This window comes from Haliaeetus leucocephalus, unplaced genomic scaffold (assembly GCF_000737465.1).
Source record: "Haliaeetus leucocephalus isolate CR32 unplaced genomic scaffold, Haliaeetus_leucocephalus-4.0 Scaffold696, whole genome shotgun sequence".
Classification (NCBI taxonomy): Eukaryota; Metazoa; Chordata; class Aves; order Accipitriformes; family Accipitridae; genus Haliaeetus; species Haliaeetus leucocephalus.
In genome coordinates this window covers 679,132-702,132 of record NW_010973132.1, presented here as the reverse complement: position 1 = coordinate 702,132, position 23,001 = coordinate 679,132, and the positions used below count along the sequence as shown (strand labels likewise).

Below are 23,001 nucleotides of genomic sequence, written 5' to 3'. Positions count from 1 at the left end.
ATTGCCCGTAAACGTAGCGCCACGTGCTACTGCTCTAAAAAGCGGGCGCCGACGACCGCGGGTGCCCCAGCAGCCAGAAGCCGCCGACATTGTGCTGGGACAGCCCTGCCACGTCTGGGAAACCTGCCCCGAGAGCACTCTGAAAGACAGAAGGACAAGAGCTTGTGCTGCTTGTGCCCAGGCCGGGCAGCCTGCCATACGCTCTAGCCCAATGCGACTTTTTAAGAAGCCAAACCCCGCCAGGGCTCTGAGCATCCTGAGCGGGAGAGAAGGGAAACCAAGGCCCCGTTCTGGGATCACAGCGGTTTCACTGGAAGAGGGGCCTTGTACAGCCTCGAAGAGCCGCCTAAGCTGCTGCGGGCCTCCGTACTGTGAACGCTCCGAGCGGCACTCCCAGTTAGCAGCCTCACGGCAGGCACGGGATCCTAACGGCAGGCTGAGCAGGGAAGAACTTATCCAAACCCAAGAAGGAACATGTCTCAGGAAAGGCTACCCAGCTCAGCTACGAAAGATGAGGTCCGTGATTCCAAACGGCGGCTTTCCCTTTCTGCCCTCGTTCTCTTCTCTGGTGACGGAAAAAGGGCTGGCACGCTTCCTCCCGATAGAGAGTAACTTAGCCAGAGAAAAACCCCGCTGACATAAATAGGGTTATTTCTGTACTGTGCCATTTGTTGACGTAGTTACAGTCAGCGAGGCCCGACGGCACGGCCAGCGCGCTAGCACGGCAGGCAGCGCACCGCCGAGAAAAAGAGCGGGACGCCGACGCATGCGCACAAGCCGCCGCGTCGCGCCATGTTGGGTGTACACGGGCCGCACGCGGCGGCCGACGTCCAGCCCGGCGTTCCCGCCGCCCTGCCTGTGGCGTGGCGAGGGCGGGTCCGCTTTTTGCCGCCATGTTGGGAGTGGCGCGCAGCCCCCGCCTCCGCTGGGTGGTGCCGGTTCCCGCTTCCGGGGGACGGGCAGTGACGGGCTCGCAGGTCGGCGGTCGGCACCGGGGGCGGGCGGGACATGGGCTCTTAAAGGGGCGGCTCAGCACGGCGTGGCTCGGCTCGGCTCGGTTCGAGGGTGGCGGCTGTGGGCCGTGAGGTGAGTGGTGGTGCCGGTAAGTGTACGGCGGTTCGGGCTTGCCCGGGCGGGGCAGCCGGCTGGCGGATCCGGTCTGTGGCCGCCTCCCTGCCGCGTAGCGCCCCGTGCGGGGCGGGCTCGGGGGCCGGTGGGGGCCTCCGCGGGACGGGACGGGACGGTCCCGGCCGTGCTGGCCCACGGGTGCCGCCCTGCCTCGGCTGCCGGGCCCGCGAGTCAGTGCAGGGTAACGGGGCGACCGGGACGCGGCCTGGTGGGGGTCCGGGAGCGCGCCCCAAGCCCCCGCCTCGGCGTCCCCTCGGTGCCGGGAGGTCTCGCCCGGCCCTCCCCTGCGAGGGGGGTCAGCGCCGTTTCCAGGTATGTTTTTTTACTGGCTTGGTGAGAGCCCTCGAGTTGAGCTGTTAGTGGGGTCCGGGACGAAACCCGCCTCTTGCTACGCCTTCGTCAGCTGCGTTATGCCCAGCCGCCTTTGGACTAGTCGGTGAGATGCTGTTGTGGTACGTGGTAAACAATAAGCATTAGAAGTAACCTGTGCGTTTGTCCTTCTCTTAACTTGATGCCCTTGGCCCTTCTGTGAAGCTAATGAAGTCAGCTTTGTTTCTCACTTTTTCTTTCACCTTTTTTCACTTTTACTTCTGCTTCATAAAATGGAGGTTATCAAAACAACACGCATGATTTGTCAACCTAAACAAATGAGCTTAAGAAACTTGGGAAATTTTTTTATGCAACTTCTCTAGCTACCTTCCCCTTTTTCACTCTCTTAAAAAGGGCAGTAGGTGATCAGTGTTCAGAACTAAGCAGCTGGGTGTTACTTTAATTCTTCATAAACAAAGCTGTTTCTGTGCTGTAGAGAGAACAGCTATGTAGGAAGGTGTTTAGGGACAAAGCAAAAGCCTCCTATGATGTCAGTTGCTTGATTCATTGACTTGAGCAATTAATTGCTTACTGTCGGTCTAGTAACCAAGCTATATGCCTGACCTCCCCTGCTCTGCAGTTTTTGAAGTAGCTTATTATGTAGCACAGTTCGTGTCATTAAGAAGAAATGGAATCTGTCGCTGTCTGTATGTGGATCTAGGGTTGATTGTTAATTTGTGTTGGCCAGTAACTAATTTGGAGGAGGCATCACGAGGCTTTTCCAGGGACAAAAATGAATTGTTGAGATGAATATAGGACTAAACACACTGCACAGAGGAGGTGGCATTACTAGCGCCTATTCTCTGCACTATCGCCTCTGTGCAGTGTGTTCAGGAAGCTGATAAGAGAAAGCAGGAAGCATGCAGACTAGTGTCTTGTTCTTGGGCCCTGGCCTCTTTCCCCAGGGTCACAGATGCTTTATTCATTTATCTTGTAGGCATATCATATGGAGGAGTACATTCTGATGCTGATACCTTGTACCACCCAGCATTAGCTGGGCTGAATTTCAGCTGACTAACAAGTAGGGTAACTGTTTGTGTTAAGGAAGGGTTTTAACAAAACATCTCCTTCTACATTAGTGATATGAAGAATTTGAAAGAACAGCAAAAAAAGAAACCCTCAGTACAAAGCCATCTAATTTATAGACTCTCTAATTTTTTATCTTTGCAGGAATGCACAGAAATTTCATAACTAATGTTCACATTTTTCTAAGAATATTGTTTCATGATTTTTTTTGTCTTTTGGGGAAGGCGACAACTTGCTTTACAAGATAAGAAACTGAGGGAGCATCTGTGATCACCTGAGGCTGTACCAATTTGCTGATGGCTTAAAACATAGCTCATGAGATACTGGCTTTCAGTCAGTTGCTGCAACAGCAGGGTTGTGTCATCTCCTGGTTCCTACCTTTGTGGTAAAATTAGCCAAAAGGGGGCATAAACTGCATTTCTCAACCATACTTTTGGATGTATTGGTTAGTAGCTATTATTTGAAATTTCTTCCCTGGTATGTATATGAAATGTCCAAGGAACGAACTAGTGAACTGGGAATTGTAGGATTTTAAGGTTTAATACTTTGGTATTCTTACTAGTGGATTATGTTAAAAGGATAAAGTAGAAGTATTACTTTTTGATTTATCTGATATGAAGAGGTAGTCAAATGTAGTTATTTGGAAACAGAAAGGGTGGGATTCTTTCTTATCATTATTTTATAAAAATGAGTAACTTGGACGTATATGTATGAAAGTTTTCCACTCAACTCAGCAATGTTTAATTCCTGACTGCCAGAACCTTTCACTAGCTGTTGAAGAGGAAAACAACATGAAGATATAAGCATGGAGTCTTGCTGGAACACTTTGTAGGACTTATGTGGTTTTCATTCACAGCTTAGAAATAGCTCTTCTGAGAGAGAGGAAAAAAAATTATTCTAGAAGGCAAACTTAATAAAAACTTTATGGTTTTGGCATTAAAGAGAGAATCTTACACCAACTGTCAGCTCTCACAGCTATTGTCTTCCATGGCCAAAAGTATTATGCTTGTTTCTTCTTCTCTCACTTTACTTCCTACTGTCCTGGTTTCAGCTGAGATAGAGTTAGTTGTCTTCCAAGTAGCTGGTATAGTGCTATGGTTCTGAGTTGGGTATGAGAAGAATGTTGATAACACACTGATGTTTTTGGTTGTTCCTAAGTAACGTTTAGTCTAAAGTCAAGGATTTTTCAGCTTCTCACGCCCAGCCAGCAAGAAGGCTGGAGGGGCACAAGAAGTTGGGAGGGGACGCAGCCAGGGCAGCTGACCCAAACTGGCCAAAGGGGTATTCCATACCGTGTGACGTCATGTCTAGTATATAAACTGCGGGGAGTGGGGCTGGGGGGATCACTGCTTGGGAACTAACTGGGTGTTGGTTGGTGGGTGGTGAGCAATTGCACTGTGCATCACTTGTTTATTCCAATCCTTTTATTATTGCTGTTGTCATTTTATTAGTGTTTTCATTATTAGTTTCTTCTTTTCTCTTCTATTAAACCATTCTTATCTCAACCCACGAGTTCTACTTCTTTTCCCGATTCTCTTGCCCATCCCACTGGGTGTGGTGGGGGGAAGCGAGTGAGCGGCTGCATGGTGCTTAGTTGCTGGTTGGGGTTAAACCACAACACCTACTCAAAATTGTGGACCCCTAACTTATTCTCCATTTAGGGAGCCAGGCACCAAGGCACAGCCTGGTGTCTGTTATTGATGTTATCAAAATATCCTTAACAGGAAAAAAAGGAAATGTTTGTGCTTAACTTCTAGTTTGGAGTTATCAGTGAAGGAGGAAGAAAAGTTTGTGATCTTGATTAGAAGCATAACTTGGTAGAGAAGGGGCTAGGCTCAAATAGAGTACCCCCAGATGGTAAGGAATTAATTTATGATATTTAGCAAATGTGATCGATGTATGATAAATTTCTGGAAGGCATTCAGTTTGTCAGAGGCACAAAACTGCTGCATGTCAGCCAGAGATGCTGGACAAAAATCTTATGATCATTCAAGGTGGGTTTGTGAAAGTGCAAGCAATCAGAACAATTTATTGGTCTGGTGCAAATAGACCTGTCTGGCTTAAGAAAACTTGTCACTTTTGACAGCGTCTCACTGCCTACAGTCCTTTCCAGATGTCGGCTGTGTAATTGCAGCTGAGCAAGCACTTTATTAGGCCTTGTGGTACCCTGTAGTTGGTTTAAATCACAAAGATTGGTAAGACAAAAAATTCTTATGCATTTTGAGTGCTTTGGGTAGCACAGCCTCAATATGCCAAGACTGTTGTAAAACAAGGAAGTAAATTTTCTTCTTTTCTAGAGCTAATAAGCCTTAGAATTGCTTCTCAGCTAGTGCTGAAGAAAAGCATATTCAAACAGCATGTAAATTGCCTACTAGAGCTTTCACTACCTTGGAAGTGTCTTATAAGCCTCAGAAGATTATTGGGATTGGAAACCTCTTGAAAAGACTGTGCATTACACTCACTGTTGTAATGGCTTTTGAAACTTGTTTACATTGGAAACTGAATGTTGGCATAAATAGCTGGCATCCAGTTTACAAGTAATTCTGAATGAAAAAGAAAACACTTGTAAGAAAAACCCTTAGTGGTGCAGAGGAGTATGTTAGACCAATGACAGAGACAAGAAAGAAAGATTTCATGTTAATTTTTTACTGTGTGCTCTGGGAAGATGGGTGGCAAAGATGACTAAGTTTTTGCTGGCTGCATAAAACAGTACTTTGACCTTGGGGCTCTGTCAATTCAAATATTGGGTTTGTGGCTTGTGGTTTTTTTCCCCAAATTTTCTAATGTGCCTATTCTCATGGAATCCCAGCCAGAGAGCTGCTTTTGGATAAAATTATATTGTCTTAGCTTTCTGATCACAAGCAGATATTTTAAACTGGAGGCTTACACATGCAGACATCAGGTCACTGTGGGTATTACTAACACTAGATTTGCTTCTGTTGCTCTCAGTCTTATGAAAGTTACGACTTGGCAGGTGTTAGCTCCCAATTCAGTAGCTGGGGTTGGGGCAGAACTCTGCTTAAGTATTTGTGACTGATCCATCTGAAATGTGGTAATGTGAGCAGCACTTTCCCCAAATGAAAGTTTGCTCTGTACTCTCATGGGATCACCCTACTGCTAACATAGACATAGCCATAGCTCACATCAATCTGTATCACCTTCCAGTTTTTTCAGGTTAGAAAAAGAACCTACTAAAATGCTCCAGCTGCTGTATGGGTGTGTTGATTAACCAAATTAAGATCTCTAAGCCAATGATGCTTTCAATGGGTCTGGCACCATGCTAAAGTCAGCCCAAAAGTGTGTGTCATATCCCTCATTCTTTTGCAGGAAATACCCTGAGGTTTTAAACAGTTCTGTAAAATCACCTTTGCTGTGTCTTTTCCTCAGTCTTCTCCAGCCTAACAACTTCACATAGGAGAGTGAATTGAAGATTTCTCAGGGTTTTTGGAGCCATGAGTAAATGCACAGTAAATGGAAAAAATGTCTGTACAGACATAAATTTATTTCCCTTACTTTATTGTTCCCTTTTTCCAAGGGATAGAAGTAACTTAAGCCTAATCCATCCTCAACTGGCTTGGACTGTAATATCCTAACTTTAATATGCATTATAATAGTGAGCTTATAGGATGTCTTAGCACAATATGAGTAGTCTTGTGAAGAGATAACATCTTATCTAAAGCTTGTGTTTGGAATTGGAATTTCAAAGAACTTTTTCTGCCCCCACCGTTTCCAAAACAAAACATGGCAGAAAAGACAGATTCTTATGGTTTGCAGGCCCTGCATTTATTTCCTTGCTGCTCTTGTTTCTTGATGAATCTTCCTTTTTATAAGACTGTGCTAGTTAATATGATGAATGTGTTGTAGTCTTCTAAGTTTCATGGTAGGAAAGTTTCATGAGGCCCATTGCTTCAAGAAAATGTGGGTTTTGTAGCAAGCTTAGTTCTGCATACTCTGCAGCTGTCAGGTTTTCCTATGCAAGGGGTAGAGGCGGAGTTGCACTGAAATGTGTTTAATACTTGCAGTTTGGTAATGGAGTAAGTACTGCAGAGTACTCTGCTTTAAATACAGCTGACATTATGTCCTCCTTTAAAGGAGTTCTACTTTGTATTTAGGCACATTAGTTTCTTGTTTAAAACTGACCACTCTTGAGGGAAAATAAACTAAAATAGCAGAATGTTGTTGTAATATAATTACGAAGTCTCGTTGTAGGCTGTCTTCTTTTTTCCTTTGGTTACTTTGTGGCTAGGATTTTAAAAATGGTAGGAGAGGGAAAGCAAAGAAAAAAGGCACTGAGCATTGATATTAAAATAAATGCTTACCTTAGCAAGTCTTACATTATATTAAAATACATGCCAGGAACACTTTAGTCATGTCAGGTATTTTCTCCCTGAATATTTTGTCTTTATTAAGGAATCTTAATGTCTTGGATATAAAATCATTTTGTCATATACCATTAACTTAAGAGCTGGATGCCTCAGTGGGTGCTTTATGATTCCTAGGCAGAAAGATGGGGGAATGAATATCCTTTCTTTATGTATGTATACTGTGTTCTGTTGGAATAGCCAAGCTATTATTTCAATACAAATAGCCTCATCTTGGGTGTTGTAACTTCTTTAGATATACCTTGCAATAAAGTCACCTACTATGTTCCAGCTATTCCAATTAGGCAGCTATCAAGCATATATCTCCATCTTTGGAAACAGGCTTTTTTGGAAATATTTGGTTTCTTCTCAATTACTCCTGTGTGCTTTTTTGGATGTTAAACTGCTGTGTAGTGAGAAGTCTTTTTGTTACTGCCTAGGGAATGTCTCTTTCTATTCTGCCTCATGGCACTAACTTCTTCTGCAGAGCTATTGTGCAGGTTGTGTGTGTGTGTTTACAAAAGCAATGCTGGCCAACTCAGTTGTATAAACTAATGGGAATAAAACTACGGCTTTTTGGAGTCTAATGTATCAGTTTGGGATATTCAACTTTAAACAGACATTATAGTCAAACCAATTCAAAAAGCATGCTTTCTTAAACCTGTTAAGAGGGAAATGCAATCTTGTTTTACATAGCTCTAATGGCAATGGCTGAAAAGTGAAGGTGGGTAAGCTTGCTGGGAAGTCTAGAGAAAGAAAGGTTCTGTCACTGTTTTCAGTGATGTAAGACCTCAAGAAATCATCAGAAAAGACCAGCAAAGTAGCTGTACCCTATTATCCTTGATAAGATTGTCAGAACACTGTCCTTTAACCAAGTGTTTTGAGTGGTTTTATTTAGCTTCCTCCCACATAGGTCAGTTATCCTAGTAACTGTAAATTGAGCATATGAACTACACTAGAGATTGTTTTCATCTCACAAGAGGCAAAACACAACAGGTGTCCAAATATGAGCATCGGAAGGTAAGCACATGCATACCTCAGCTTTGAGGAATCCTGCAAGTAACTTTTTTGCTCTGTATTATGGGTGTCTGCTGTGCAGAAAGGTTGGGGTTTTTTTTCCTTCCCATTTTGCAGCTGGATTTCTTCAGTGTTAGGTCAATTCATTAACAGTTTCAAGACCAAATACCATTGATTTAGGGGAAAAGTTGGAGTAATGCTGTGGGTTTCCATAGAACTTCTTGCTGTCTGGCAGCTGAGTTGTTCAGGAAGCTGTGAGCAAGCTAGGGGAAAGCAAAGCTTGTCTGTCATCTGTTAGAACTGGTAGATTCAGTGGCAAGTGCTTGTGTTTTCAAGCCATTGTCTGGTCTTAGATACAACTTCAGACACTTTCTGCTTTAGTGTGTTAGTAGTGATTTATTTGTGTCAATGGATTGCTAGTTCCTTAGTGAGCTAACATAAATAGGACGAAGTTGGTGGGAATCGTTTGATAGCTAATAGTACATGAAGTAGCTTTTAATGTAATTGCTATGTCTCTTCATGTAATTACTATCAGATTTCAATATGGCATTCTCTTTCATAGGACTTTATTAATATTGTGGTTGTCAAGCCCAGGGTGAATTTAGTATAGTGTATATGAGCTTCAATCCTGAAATTAATTCATGACTGTCAGCTTCCAGTAGTATGTTACCTTCCAAACTGTACCACCAAGAATTACTAGCTTGGGAGTTGGAAGTGCTGACTGTCTCCTTCCTTCTCCTTTTTCAGTCTCACTGCTGGCTTGTTTTTCAATGGCTTCTCGATGAACTTGTGGTTCTAGTGGCACAGGACAACATTCTGGCATTATTGTATAAAACACAAAACTCAGTATCTGGCCCAATAAAGTATGCATTCTTCTTCAGATTTTGAGTGCTTTCTCAACATGAAGGTAGTAGTATAATGTATTTGCAAACATCTATTCAAAGGTAAGAGTCTTATTACCCATTGAAGACTTATTTTATAAACAAATCCTTCTTATGCATGTTTGAGAATATTATTTTCATGCCCTTGTCTCAAAAGCAAAGAAACTGTTATTGTCTTGTGTAGTGTTGGCTGCAGTATGGCTCTTGGGTAACTCAAATACAGCTTCTGAGCCAGGGTTACACAAGGCCAGCAGTTGTGCTTATGCTGATTTGTGAACTCCTGGGTAGCCTGAAACCATAGCTGCAAAGGGAAGCAGGACACCAGGGCTGCTGTAAAAGAAATCTCCAGGTCGCTCTGGGAGTACAGCTGCTTTTCCCGCCCTGTTCTGCAGTTACAATGGGACTCTTGGCAAGCTGTTGTATTCATAGGGTGGGGACATGATAATCTCTTTTGCTGTCCAAGATGAGACGTGTTTTATGGCTCCAAGCTGCAGAAGTGCCTGACTATATAGCACCCAAAGTAGGGAAAGGCTGGCCAAGCCTGCAACAATTACAGTAATCCAGATACTGCTTGTTCAGTGCAGCTAGATAATTGAAATTTTATCCTGTTTCTGAATGTTAAGTAAATGTGAGATCTTAACCCAAAGAACCAGCTTGATGTCATTTTCCTATGCTTAATCTAATTCAGTGAAAATAGGTCCTTTACTCCCTGTCCCTGCTTTACTGGTCCTTAGCTGTGTAAACCAGCTTGAAGGGCATTCCCAAATTCAAAGTTGGGACTGAGCTGCCCTAAATAAACCTCATGAAAGGAGCTTAAGCCTGTGAATGAAAAGATAACTCTGTGATTATATAGTGAGATTAGAGTACTTCAAACTGAGGTATTAGAGGCCTTGTGTGAGAATGTCTGAGGTTTTGGTGTGGGGTTTTTTTTTTTAGCGATAGCAAAAACTAACTTGTGTTGACACCTACTTGGATAAACTTCTTGGAGCCATACTCTTAGGCTGAGGAGGTATGTTAGGTGCTAAAGACCAGACCTGCTGAAATATTCTCTAAATCCTGAAGTACTTCAGCTGTAAGGGATTAGGTATAAAGGATTAGGTGTCTTGATTTCAATTCACCCTCAGAGGTATGCACACTTCCCGCAAAGAGCGGTGAACAACATCCATTCTTTAGCTAACAGCTGGGTGAATCTGCATGAATTTGCCCTTCTAGGAGCAGTTACTAATGTTATGCCTTCTAAAATGTTGATCTTGTAGGGAAAAATGGAACGTAGTTCTGTTGGTCAAGCAGGATATTTGGCGTGGTCTCAATGGATAATGTGAATTTAATTGGAAGCTACTCATGTGAAAGAGCAAGGATTAATCTAAAGTTAAGGGGAAAATTCTTAAAAAAAAAAAATCCTCTTATTACTCAGTTCATCTGCTATCTCATTAAATTCTTGTATAGCCTGGGACCTCTGTTTTCCCATAGCTAGGGGTGCTGCCTGTATTCCATTCCTCCAATAAAAATGCAGGTTCTTAGCTCTGAAAACTTGGCTCTGATAAGAATGCACTTATTGATGGGCTTGCTTTTTCCTCGTGTCTCTTTAGGCAAAAACATATCTCCTGTTCATAGCAAAAGTTAAGTCATGATGTGTTGGGACTTCAGTTATGAAAATCTTGATCCTAACTTTATTATGAGAAAGGTAGTTTTGAAAACGTTTGCTGGAGTTGCAGACATACCATTTAAAACTTTTGCAGATCATTTTGCATTTGAGAGATTCACCATACCGTAAGAACAACTATTTCTAGAGTGTTACTAGAATCCTTCTATGGTGCTTGGTCTGTGAAAGTGTTTCCCCTTCTGACTTATCTGTTGAAGTGTTCTTCCCCTTCCATTTGAGGGATTTCAAGCTTATGCTAGTAACTTAAATGCCTTAATGAATTTCTTTTCTGGATTACTGGGTAAACCAATGTGCTTTTCCAACATGGAGAAGCTTTTTATTTTAAGACTTCGTTTCCTGATTTTTTTGCCTTAAACTAACAGTAGATAGAATTTTCAAAAAATGTTTAGGAAGCCAAGTCTTGGAAAGGAAACTATTTCACATACTGATTGTTCCTGGATTTCTTTTAGCTCCTCATTATGTCATATCAGCTGAATAATACTTTTAGTGCTTTCTAGTCCTAACCAGGTGCTATACTAAGCAGAATGAAATGTATAGGCTTTCATTCTTTGACCTGTCTTCTAGTTTCAACTAAAAACACTGATAAAAGGATAATTCTGATGCTTAACTGCTATCTCTTATTACAGGGGGAAGATTCTCTTTAGTGTGATTACTTACAAGTAATAGTTCATCATCATGGCTGAACTATCACCTGAAGAAATTCAGCTGAGGGCCAACCAGGTCACGGATGAGGTAAATGTTGTAGGAAGCCATCTGGGATTACAGTACTTATCTGCAAAGATTACAATGTCTTTTAAAAATAAAGACAGTCTAGGGTAGTGATTCAGCAAGGGTATAGCTGAATGTTTCAAACTCTCCCTTTACTTGGTAAATACTGGGGTGAAGACTACTCCTAAAAGTAAGAATTAATTTAAACTTCTGAATTGTAAAGCCACCTACTTGACTGAGGAGTGATCACCCAGTCCTGATTACTGAGACAGTGCAGGCTGGGTACCTACGCTATTCCTAATCATGTTGATACTTCATGACTTTTTTTAACTAAAATTCATTTGAATATATTTCTTTTATAATGACCTTCCAATGGGATAAGCAAAGTACTAAAAACAAAGGGTTTACTAGCTACTGAAAAAAACTCTAGTATGCTGCCACTATGACTGTGTTGTAGCATGTATTACATATAGACAGGTTGATGAACCTTTGTATATTAGTTGCCTTACTGCAATGAACCGGTAAATATTACTTTCAGACACTGATACATACTGTTAACACACTCACTTTAAAATTCTCTTTCTAGTCTTTGGAAAGCACAAGGAGGATTCTCAGCTTGGCTGTTGAGGTAAGGAAAAGCTTTTGAATTCCCTGGGGATTTATTAAAGTATAAGAAATAGCATGTTAACTATCACAAAGTGATCTTACTCACTTTTTTGTCTTTCTCAAACTTTTGAGACACATACTTCATTATTAGAAGTTGCTGCTTTAATTCGGTAGTAGAGTTGGAATGACTTAAACATAATGTGAAAAACATTATGTAAAGTCAGATCACAGAAGGATCAATATCCTTTTTACCGGTTTTCCTCTTAAAATGGCCTGATCTCCAAATGTTACAGATGAGTTATAAGAAGTCTTCTATGATGGTCAGTTATGTCTTTGGCTGCTGTTATCACTTGCTTCTCATATCATTCATTTGTCTTTTAGCTTGCTTGACCTGCGAACAGCATGAAAATGTCTTGCTTTGAGGAGGAGGGTAGGGCTCAGTTGGGTGGTGTAGTAGAGGGTAGGGCTGCTTTTGGTTCTAAACAAAAGTAGCTCTGCATGTACTTTCTTACAATCTGTTCATCAGCTTTAACTGTAAAGATAGTTAAATATGATGATGAAACTCTTTAACACCATTGTATATGACTTGAAACAAATAAATCTGTATTTCAGGTTTATCTAGGTGACATTGTGTGAGGAATCTGTTCCTCTATACTGTTACAGCTTGCATGCCCCAGTGTAAAAATGACTGAAAGTTTACTTTTGACACTGTAATTTCAAAAAATATAGGTCGTCCTGTTGGTAGGGAGTAAGATAACATGGCTGATAGTCAGCTCTGGTAGACTTAAAGCTTAACTGGTTCAGCAAGACAATTCTGCTAGTACTTGGATATGCCATAGACAAATGGGAATCCAGAGACTGAGCAGTAATGCCTTTCAAAGTTATTGCCCAGACTTTTAGTGCTGAAGACTTGAGACAATTTATTGTCAGTGTGAGAACACTAAAAAATAATCCAATTAATACGGACTCTAAAGTGTTTGATCATTACTGCTTTAGAGCCTGTACTCACTGTCCAGACAGTAGCAGGCTGCTGTGGAACTGAAGATGCTACTGTAACCAGTGAGGCATTTGAATTAGCATAGCCTAATGAGCATCTCTCAAACAAAAAACGTTAAGAACATCTAATAAGCTGACATAATTTCTCTTGGTATCGTAGTTTGGTGATTCATAGAACCTAAAATGACTCCTACCATAGACAGTTCTGTGCTGCCAGTTTACAGTAAAGCATGGGTGGAACTTCCATGGCTAGATTCAAGACTCTGAGCCAGCAAAGACTTGTACTGTGGTATATTCCTCACTGCTGATTTCTTTTGCTTGGCTCTAAAACTAGAGATGGGCTATTTTCTTCCTGATCTCTTCTGCTGAATTTGCAAAAATGATTTTGCAGGCTTTGTTTTGTTTTCTTTTATTCTGGCTTCCAGGACTAAAGGCCTTGTCAGCCCTGTTGAAGGGTGTAGGGATAAAGAGTGAACTAAATGCCACTCTTCAAAACAAAACACAGCTAGGTTTACTTTTTTAGCTTGACATTGTCATAGTTCAATCTGAGTATTACAATAAATTTTATCATCTTGTTGTAATGTATGAAAAAAAACCAAACTCGGAAAACCCCCCACCAATTCTGATAGTGTAACAGGTGAGATTATTATCAGCCTAACATAGGATCTAATTTGAAACTTCGCATAGCTTTGCTACAGAAATTATTCCTAGCACAGAGTTTTATTATGAACTTGGTTGGCTTATCAAATTTACTATAGAGATGGCCTGGTTTTGCACTGCTGTATTGAAATCTGGTTTTATATCTGCAAATACATTTCTTTCTGCAGTCCCAGGATGTCGGTACCAAAACTATCACCATGCTGGGTGAACAGGGAGGTGAGTTCTTCATTCTTCCTCTCTAACACTAAAAATCAATTTTATGACTGTAAGAAAAAGGATTATCATTCAAGAGTTGTTGCTGAAACTAAAGGCTTATTAAAGCCTACCTATGTGAAAATGAGATTTGCTAATTGGTTATTCCCATGTGTTTGTAGTATTTAAAAGAGGTTTTAAAGTAGTTGAGAGACCATGTTAGTTACAATGTAATACAACTCTACTACAGAAGCCTTTCCTTTCCACAATAGTATGAATGTAACTGTGATGCTCTAAGGATAGGGGAAAATATTTTCAATGTAGTAAACAAAACATCACTTAATATCTTTGTTAAAAATTAAAAAAAAAAAAAAAAAATCCCAGAAAGCAGGAAAGAAAAAAGGCATTAGTCTTGGTATAAAGATAGAACTGAAACTTGTAAGTTCCTGCTTGAAAGAAATGTTAATATGCCACCCCCACCTTCCCCAAATCTGTTTATTCAGGTTACTTGTTTCTCTTCCAGAACAACTAAATCGCATAGAAGAAGGCATGGACCAGATAAATAAGGATATGAGAGAAGCTGAGAAGACACTGACAGAGCTCAACAAATGTTGTGGGCTCTGTGTCTGTCCTTGTAACAGGTCAGTTAAATTGGTACTTGGGTGTGAAGTTCTAGAATATTCCCAATAGTTACTGTACTGGAAGATGGTATCTAATAAAAGAGCTAATTAAAAAATGCTGAATCTCTAGGGAACTTGACTGTTTTGGTTTGTAGAGGTGCACCCTTTTAATATTGCGTGAGAGTAGCTAAAGCTTACTTGCATCTAACCATATATTGTGCCCCTTTCACTGTAAATATAGCTGCTGTATAATGCACAATTGTGCCCTAATCTCCTTAAAGTTTATATTTAGTAGAACACTATCAATGTCCATACAGATAAGAACAAACTGGACTGCAAACAGCTATATGTAAGTGCCTGTCTGCTAGAAATTTAACTCCAAAAATATTTTTTTCACAGCTTTGTAGTAACTTAAAAGCAAGAAAACTTCTGTTTCAGAGAAGGAATGTAATATTGGTTCTCTAGGCATTTAAAAAAATGTTTGTGCTTTTGGGAGGAAGATAGTGGGAGAACAGACATTAGTGTTAAAGCTTTAATCTTTTGCTAGTGACTACATAAATGCTTGCAGACCTGCTTCACAGTATCTTTATAACATCAGTGTTCTGGCTCCCATATCCAAGTCAGTTAAGAGTAATCTGGTCTTTTGTATGGCACTTGATTTGTACTTCTAAACACCTAAACAGCCTAACAGAAATCAGTATTATAAGGAAAACAATACTTATTTTTTGGAGGTGTGCTAGCTTTATCTTTAAGCAGCAAAGTATCGAATTTATTTGTGTGAATTGGATGTGATCACAGTTCTTCCATGTAAAGCAGAAATAAGTTATTTTAAGAGTGTGAACACTGAAGTGAGTAGTGTGTCTGTTCTTTTTTTAGCTCTTTAACATGAGCAAAAGCGACCTTATTCAACTGAGAGGTAGCAGAAATTTAGGTAAAAATTCCTTGGAGTAGCTGAGTCTGCTTATCCACCAGAATAATACTTTGAGGATCATTTAGGATAGGTATGAATGTGGCTTCTGAGGCTGAAAGTCTTGGAGCTTTAGTACCTTGAAAAGGCAGATAGTTTTTTCCTGAACTCTGGATAGGTGCGCTTACTGCTTTGTATTAGTTTTACCAAGCTGATGGACTTTGAGCATTTTGACACACTCAATCTTTGTTTTCTGTAGCTGACGGTCTTATTTCACCAAAGCTAAGCAGCTTATTAACACTAAGTAAGCTTAGAATTTATGAACTCTTGTGGCACTCCAACTATACAGATAATAATAAAAGAAATGGAGTTGTGTACCAAAAAGGGCAGTAATGTGCAGAAAAATCTACTAGCTAAGTAGAGAGCAATGAAGAAGGAACCGTGAATGCCTTTCATATATCAACCGGTACATCAGTTTTTGTCAATGTCAGAGTTATTTGTCAACCAGTTATCTCCAAAGCTTTTCATTTTTTTCATAAAGCTACATCACAACGCTTGCTGAATTAAATATTGCTTTTCTCATTTCTCCTAGGCTTAGATTGTTTATAAAAGCTTTTATAAGAAAACACAAAATACTGGCAGTACACTAATATAATCTATGTACTAATAACAATTTACCTATTTGCTGGTCTTTACTATTCTTTCTTCTCTATTCTCTCCTAACACTGATGCTTGCTTTCTAAAAATGAAGACTAGGATAAGAAGCTGTATTCACTTAACTGGTGAAAGCGGATTTTAGGACAAGGTCAGTCATCTTAGTGCAGATGTACCTTTAACCAGCTGTCTGCAGTGATGCTTCTATTGGATTTGTGCTTGCACCTGCATGATGCCTGCATGCAGCTTGCCTTGTGACTTTGATGTATTGTAATACTGATGTGAATAGAAAATGTTAATTACTATTAGCTGTGGAAATGTTGAACTGCTTGAGCCCTTGCTGGTTTGACAGGTTGTATAAATTGCCTTACTCTTACATAAATGAAGCATAAGAAAAGTGAATGTGTAGTAATTTGAAAAACAGCTCTTAAAAAAAATCAGGTGGTGAGATGCTTTGTTCTTAACTGTGCTTAGTTTGAGCAACAAATCTGTTTCTAGTTGTCTACTTCAGATGTGCAAGTAGTTTTCAGGCCACTTGTTTTTGTTCAATAAATTCCTTAGTTACCTTTGGCACCTAAGACTTTGCTAATCCAAAAGCCAAGCATATAAAGCTCTCCTGCTGTTGTGGCTTTATATCTTAATCTCATTCATACTAATGCTCAATCTAGTTGCAGTAAACTTAGGGATCTTTAAGCCTGTGTATGCACAAGGAGCTAGAATTGACTAGTTTAGGTTTCTTCAGGGTTGTCCTGGGTGCAACAGTTCCATTATGAACTGAGAAAGTATTCTACTTCTTCCCCTTGATGTATTCATACTAGATTACTTTTCATAGGATCTGACCTATGAAATACAATTTCCCTTTTCGATTACATAAATGCCAGAATGAGGGGAATACTTCTTCATTACAGCTAATTTCACACCTCTTCAGATGTGAAACATCTGGGCTACTAAAAGGCACTACAGATATAGGAATTGATTACCTCTAACTGTAAAGTTAGATGTACTGAAACACACTACAGATTTCCTTTCACAGGCTTTTAAAGAAGCAGAAAAGTGGCAGTGGAGTCTGGATTATCTAGCTTAAACCTGAAAATGCCAGCAAACAAGGTGAACATGAGAATGTTATTCTCAAAATATGTTCTTTAGGGTTCATGAGAACTGACCCCAATTTAGATCAGCTATTTTTCCTGTTATGTTTTCTTCCCCTCTTGCTTCTGTGGGTCTGGGATTCTTGCTTCATGTCAGCATGCTTTCTTTAATTTTTTTTTTTTCTCTTCTGAATGGTGTGGTAAAAGTGTAATGGTAAGTTGGTTTGTCACTTTAACAGAGTTAGTATAATGGAATTGCAGAATGAAGGAGCTATTTAAACATGATCGCTGTTATTTCATAATCAAAATTAACCTGAGAAACATTAACTTTAAAGAGAAAGACTTGGCAGCAGAAAATGTTTGACAAAACCCAGTAATGATTCTCTTGCATAGTGTAGCTATTTGTATTTGAGGGAGTTTTTTTCCTTCATCCCCATTTCTTCCCTGAAAAGTAACTAATCCTGACTCTAGACTAAGTCCTGTTGTAAATGCAGCTTTATCTTATGACAGTGTAAGCTTTCCTGTCACTGTCATAAGATTCCCCTCTTCTGGTAAGGTATATTACTTTAAGGAAATGACTGTGCTTGTATTAAAGGTTAAGACCAAATTAATCACTGTCCCTAGAGTAACTCAGTTATGTTTGTACTATCCGGACACAAGAAATTGTATTGTATGAACAAGGCTTTGTCTATACAAAGTGTAATCTCTTTTAGGCACAAGACAATTGTTTCTGAAAATCCTAGATTAATACAGAACTTCAGTCAGGAAGCCGTATTTCTGACATAGCAGTTCAGATTTTTTATTTTTACGGATTAGGACGAAGAACTTTGAGGCTAGCAAGACTTACAGAGCAACCTGGGGAGATGGAACGGAGAACTCGGCAGATCATGTAATATCCATGCAACCAAGAAGTATAAATCAGCAGCAGCCTCAGACTTCTGGAGGACCAAGTGGCGGATATATTACAAGGTGTGCTTCTTCATATTTCTCAATCTCAGAAGCAGAAATCCTAAATTACCTTGTGTCAGCTACTTTCAGATGCATTTTAAGTGAAGTTGTTAAATAGTAAGTTTTTTACCACTGCTTGGAGGAATTGTTACTGCTTGGAGAGGAGATGGCAGACACCTACACTTTCAGTATTGTAGTGCTCATCTTACACTTTTTTTTTTTCTGGTGGTTGTATTATCACTCTGTTTCTGAATGTGAGGATTATAGAGTTTAGTGCTCAGTTATTGGGAGGACTTAAAATTATCAAGGACTTCTATTGTCATAAAGTATATTTGAGACAAACCCATGTCTTAAACTTCCTCTGGTAGCTGTTAATTTAAATTTTAAGGCTATTTTTGTAATAGTGGTTAGCTTAGCACCTTTTTTGGTGGGCTGCTTGCTTGGAATACATGGGGTTTTAAAAGGGGAAAAACATACCTTGGCTTGAATACATTGCTTGTCAGATAACTGTGCAACAAACAATTTCTATTAAAGTAAATTTAGGGTAGGGAAAAGCAAGTTCTTGATTCTTGGAAACCTTGTCTTAATTATTTGAGCAGGATAACAAATGATGCCAGAGAAGATGAAATGGATGAAAATCTTGCTCAAGTGGGAAACATTCTTGGGAATTTGAAAAACATGGCTTTAGATATGGGCAATGAGATTGATGCCCAGAATAAACAAATAGACCGGATAAATGTAAAGGTAAGTGTCAAAGGTGTGCTCTGCCTTCAGCTTAGAGGTTGTTAACTGAGAAATTCTAAGGAATGGGCTCACTGTCCTATCTGCCTGTATTTGCAGTAAATATGTATTAAGATTATACCATCCTCTAGGCTGCAGTGTTTTGAACAAGAGCTATATTTTGGTATCTGGGTACGTAGCTGAAAATTCAAATGCTTCAGAGTGTCAGGAAACCTAAAAATATAGCACATGTCACTGCTTACTCTGAAAACAACTAAACTTGATTGGACCAAAAGGGCAAACATTTACTGGAGGTATAACTGGGGGATTGTTGCTTGCAGGGAATCTTGTACATGGTAGGGAATAGGTATTTCTAACAATAGCAAGATTCTTCTGGAATTCTTAAAAAGTCACTATAATTGAGTGTAAAATAAAACACAGGTAACTTATTACCCTCATTCTCACGGACAGTTAATACTGGGGCTGTGGAGACTTTGGAATATTGGGTTTTATAAGTGCACAGGGGCATGGTCTGCCCTTATGTGGACATGAAGCTAGTCACAGCCAGTAACATCTTTTTTTATTTTTTTTTATTTTATTGCTTTAAAGATTAACTTCCAAAAACAGAGGAATTGTATATATAAACATGTTTTGGGGGGTTTTCTTTCAGAGGGCAACTTATGAGGAAGTTAGCTTTATTTTAGAAATTCCCATATTTTGAAATGAATAGAAGTTCTTTTACAGGCATCCTGGTTAAGAAAGGAAATGAGACTTTTAATGAATAGTGTATATTAAAGATATAAAAAAAGCAGAAGTGAACACCAATTGCTGTAAAATTACAGAAATAAGACAAAATGGGAAGTCAAAGATCTCATGAAATGCCCAGTAGGGTTAAAAGCAAGGGGAAAGGAATGTTCTCAAACATACAGAGCTAGTCTGACCTAAATGCTGGTTGTACATATGTCAGCATCTCAATTTTGTCTAGTAATTTAGGGGTTGTGGTATTAATAAGGCTAATCAACGTGATCTTATAGAGGATGCCTTAATTGTCTTTCACTGTTCCCTGAAACTGCAGATCTGAGGTGATTATCAAGTAAAAGCGGTCAAACATTTTAAAGAACACTAGAAAATTTAATTGGAGTTTAAAATTAGATGTGAAGTTCTTACAGCTTATAAAGTGGATGGAAAACTGCCTGGTCGATTTAACTGCAAGTGGGAATTACTAGTTTTAGCAGTAGTGTTTCTGGTAGTTTCAAGCACCTGTTTTGGCCTGATGGTCTTTCATTTTAGTGGTCTGAATAAATCTTGGTGATCAAGTCTTACTATTAGAATATGATGTAAACGCGTTAGGATTGCTTTACAAAACAGCAATAAAAATGAAAGTGCAATTCCTGGCTTTGAGACTGGCAACCTGTCTCAGGATATTTAAATTAATCCTTTTCTGCTGATAACTGTTTTTAAATCTAGTTAACAGTGTGGAAACCAAATCAAAACATTGAGGGTAAATCTCCAAAGGACAGTATCATATAAAGAAACTAAGAGCATTATTAAGCTTAACTTCAGAATAAGGTTGATGCTTTTATTTTTATTTTTTAAAAAATGAAATATTCCAACTCACCTGGGAAACATAGAGGCTTGACTGGGTGACTTTTGGTAGCCTGCAGTGTTATGCAGGACTCCTAGTCTGAATAAACCCCTAATAAAAGCTTACGTTACTGACTTTTTAAGAAAAAGACCTAGTAGTTAGACCAATGTGTTTACAAAGTGGTGTTAACAGGTTAGATTCTCTGTTTTCTGTGGTAGATTCCTGCCCTTCCCCAACCCTTGACCCAAAGGGCAGGAAGGAAAGAACAGGAGGGAAGGGCTTGAACTGCTGATGTCCTCTTCCTAGGCCATTGCAGTATGAAGGTGTGAAATGGCAGATACTTGGCACAGGCTGAGCTTCTCGGGAGTTCCATTCCTCGTGGTGAGGGCAGAGGCTAGTTTTGTGCTTATTACCCCTCCTGCTCATTCCCATTGTAGGCTGGATAATTGGGGAATTATTTCGAAGCTTCTTATCGTATCTTCACTAAAACCGTCTTTTGACATTTGTTCAGCCTAAATGCTGTGGCTGACTTTTGATGCTTTATAATAGTAAACCAATTATAAAATAAAGTGGTTTTCTTACAGATACCATACTATGACACTAGGACACTGGAGGGTGTGTGGATGAAAGCCGGGGCTTTGCACTAAGCAAAATAATTCTGACTTTATGCCCATAAGTCACTTCCAGTTTTGACTATTACTTCTAGTCCATAGCCACAAAGCTGCCTGTAGAGGTCCTTAAGATGTCTAAACACTTGGAGAGAGGGAATTTTTATCCCCTTGTTCTGTTAATAGTCTTCCTGACTTGCTGAGGCAAGCTGCTGTATGTTGTGAGGGTCAGCTAAAGACTAAAAACTATTTCTCCTGATTAAGTTCCTGCCAAAATTGACAGCATATGCTGGCTAAAAATACTTCCAGCTTCCAAGCTGCTTTTCTTCTATCTACCATAACGCTAATATCCTGCAATTCAGAAGTTCATGTCCATTTGAATTTTTAAATTGTTTTGCATGAAGTCTGCAAATGACCTATTAATTTCTCTCTTTCAGGCCGATACAAACAGGGAACGCATTGAGCAAGCCAACATCAGAGCCAAGAAACTAATTGACAATTAAAGCCTGCTGTCATTCAATGACACTGTCTCTCCAGCTGCAAGCCACCATATTCATGAATCTGTGAAAATTCTCCTATTCTCAAATAAGAGGGTCTGGGAAAAACGAAGCAGTACTCTTTCTATAGGCATTAACTTTCTTTTATTTTTTTTATTGTTTCATGTACACATGGCCTTGACTCCAAGAAAGCAGCCAACATAACTTCTTCCTACTCATCTGCCTTCACTTTCTTTAAACTGCTCAGGGCTAAAAGTGTTATGGCTTTGAGAATATTCTTGCATGTTTTATTCCCCATCCCAGTCTTTTTTTCTTTTTTTTTCTTTTTTTTCTTTTTTTTTTTTTTGCCCTGCACCCAAAATACAGTCCTTTATTGAAATTGAACAAGCAGGGTAACCTGAAGTCACAGTTGTGGAAAGTTGGAGAGGGCACTTTGCACTGTTTGAAATACCTCATAAATTGAGTGTGTTCACTAAAATAGGGACTTGGTGAATATTGTCTGACTTGTATCTCTAGCAGGCTAACCATAGTTTTACAATCCAAACCACATGATTTGTTTGGGATTGAGTTTGTGGATTACGGAATTGAAGAGGCCCACTGCTTACTACTTGTGGGTTGAGGGCTTTAAAACACTTCCTAACCACATCAACTTTAATGTAAAGGTAACTAGAGGGATATACAGGTTTCCATTTCTTTACTGTAAATTGACATAGGTTTGGAGGCCATGACTAGGAAATCATGCTGCATTGTTCTGATAATACTTGTTTTGTGTATATATACCTGATCTGAACCCCATGCCCATGTGAGCAGAAGAAAATAAAACTGTCTTCCTAAAGTATTTATTTGATGGAAAATTTTATGCCCCTCATCTAAAAGTTAACTTTTAAGAGTTTGAATTATGTATCTTAACTGGAAGAAAAAACCATGCAGCTTTTTCACATCCAGATTCAGATTCAGTTTTGGCTAGTTTTCACTGGAGTTCATTTTATGCCTTTCTCCAGTGCAAAATAATGACTGAGATCTGGTGCGGTTTGCTCTCAGCAGTGACTTTGGGGGAGCTTCTTAAACCTATTGGAAACAGAGAAGCTTATTGTGAACCTTCTTTGTCACAGTCTGGAGGAAGCACTACCTATTCAAGAACTGTATGCTAGTTCTAAATAAACTAGTTCTAAATAGATTCCTGACTGGTTTATTATTGCAGACTTTGGGACTGGCAATTGGAAATTCTACATGCTCACATTGCTTGTAACTAAAATGTTCCTGTTCTGTTGCAGAATAGAGGAGTTTCTGACCAGGTGAGGTAAGAAGAAAACCAGTTTGGTTTTACTGTAATAAAATCAGATTTATCTCAGGATTTTCTTGAAATTTTTTTCAGCAAGTAAATTGCAAGTGACCTGTATAATTTTAACTCCACACAGCAATGTATTACACCTGTTTTAAAGGTGAAAATGGTGCTTTGGAATAACCTGTGATACTCAAGGTTGGATGGTAAAAATCTTCAAACCAAATTGATTGGAGGAATAATTAGAACTAATAGCATTATGGGGTGGTTGGTTTTGGAAGGATGGTCCACAAGTATCTTGTAGCCATTAATAATGAATCCCAGGGCTAGAGAGATGACACTTATCTGCTGAAATGCAAGGCAAACAGTGTTAAGTGTTTTGTTTTCTTTTTAGTAGAAATACAATCAGTATTACTGGTGTATTCTCAGTTCACTCCCAGGACAACTAGATATTTAAAGGGAAAAAAAAAACCACCCCAAAATAA

General features: G+C 39.6%; 1 protein-coding gene across 4 annotated transcripts; it reads left to right on the top strand.

Annotated features, from left to right (window-relative positions):
* Positions 1 to 438: 438 nt before the first annotated feature.
* SNAP23 (synaptosomal-associated protein, 23kDa) lies at positions 439 to 22,411 on the top strand. 4 transcript variants are annotated; one of them, XM_010580037.1, is made up of 8 exons: positions 439 to 516; positions 11,072 to 11,177; positions 11,740 to 11,781; positions 13,583 to 13,631; positions 14,131 to 14,248; positions 17,693 to 17,845; positions 18,424 to 18,568; positions 21,175 to 22,411. In XM_010580037.1, the coding sequence occupies exons 2-8, from the start codon at positions 11,121 to 11,123 to the stop codon at positions 21,238 to 21,240; spliced, it is 630 nt and encodes a 209-aa protein (XP_010578339.1). In that variant the 5' UTR covers positions 439 to 516; positions 11,072 to 11,120; the 3' UTR covers positions 21,241 to 22,411. The 4 variants fall into 4 exon arrangements, with proteins under 4 accessions (XP_010578339.1, XP_010578337.1, XP_010578340.1 ...); XM_010580035.1 differs by lacking the exon at positions 439 to 516 and adding an exon at positions 968 to 1,086; XM_010580038.1 differs by lacking the exon at positions 439 to 516 and adding an exon at positions 1,411 to 1,440.
* The last annotated feature ends 590 nt before the right edge of the window (positions 22,412 to 23,001 follow it).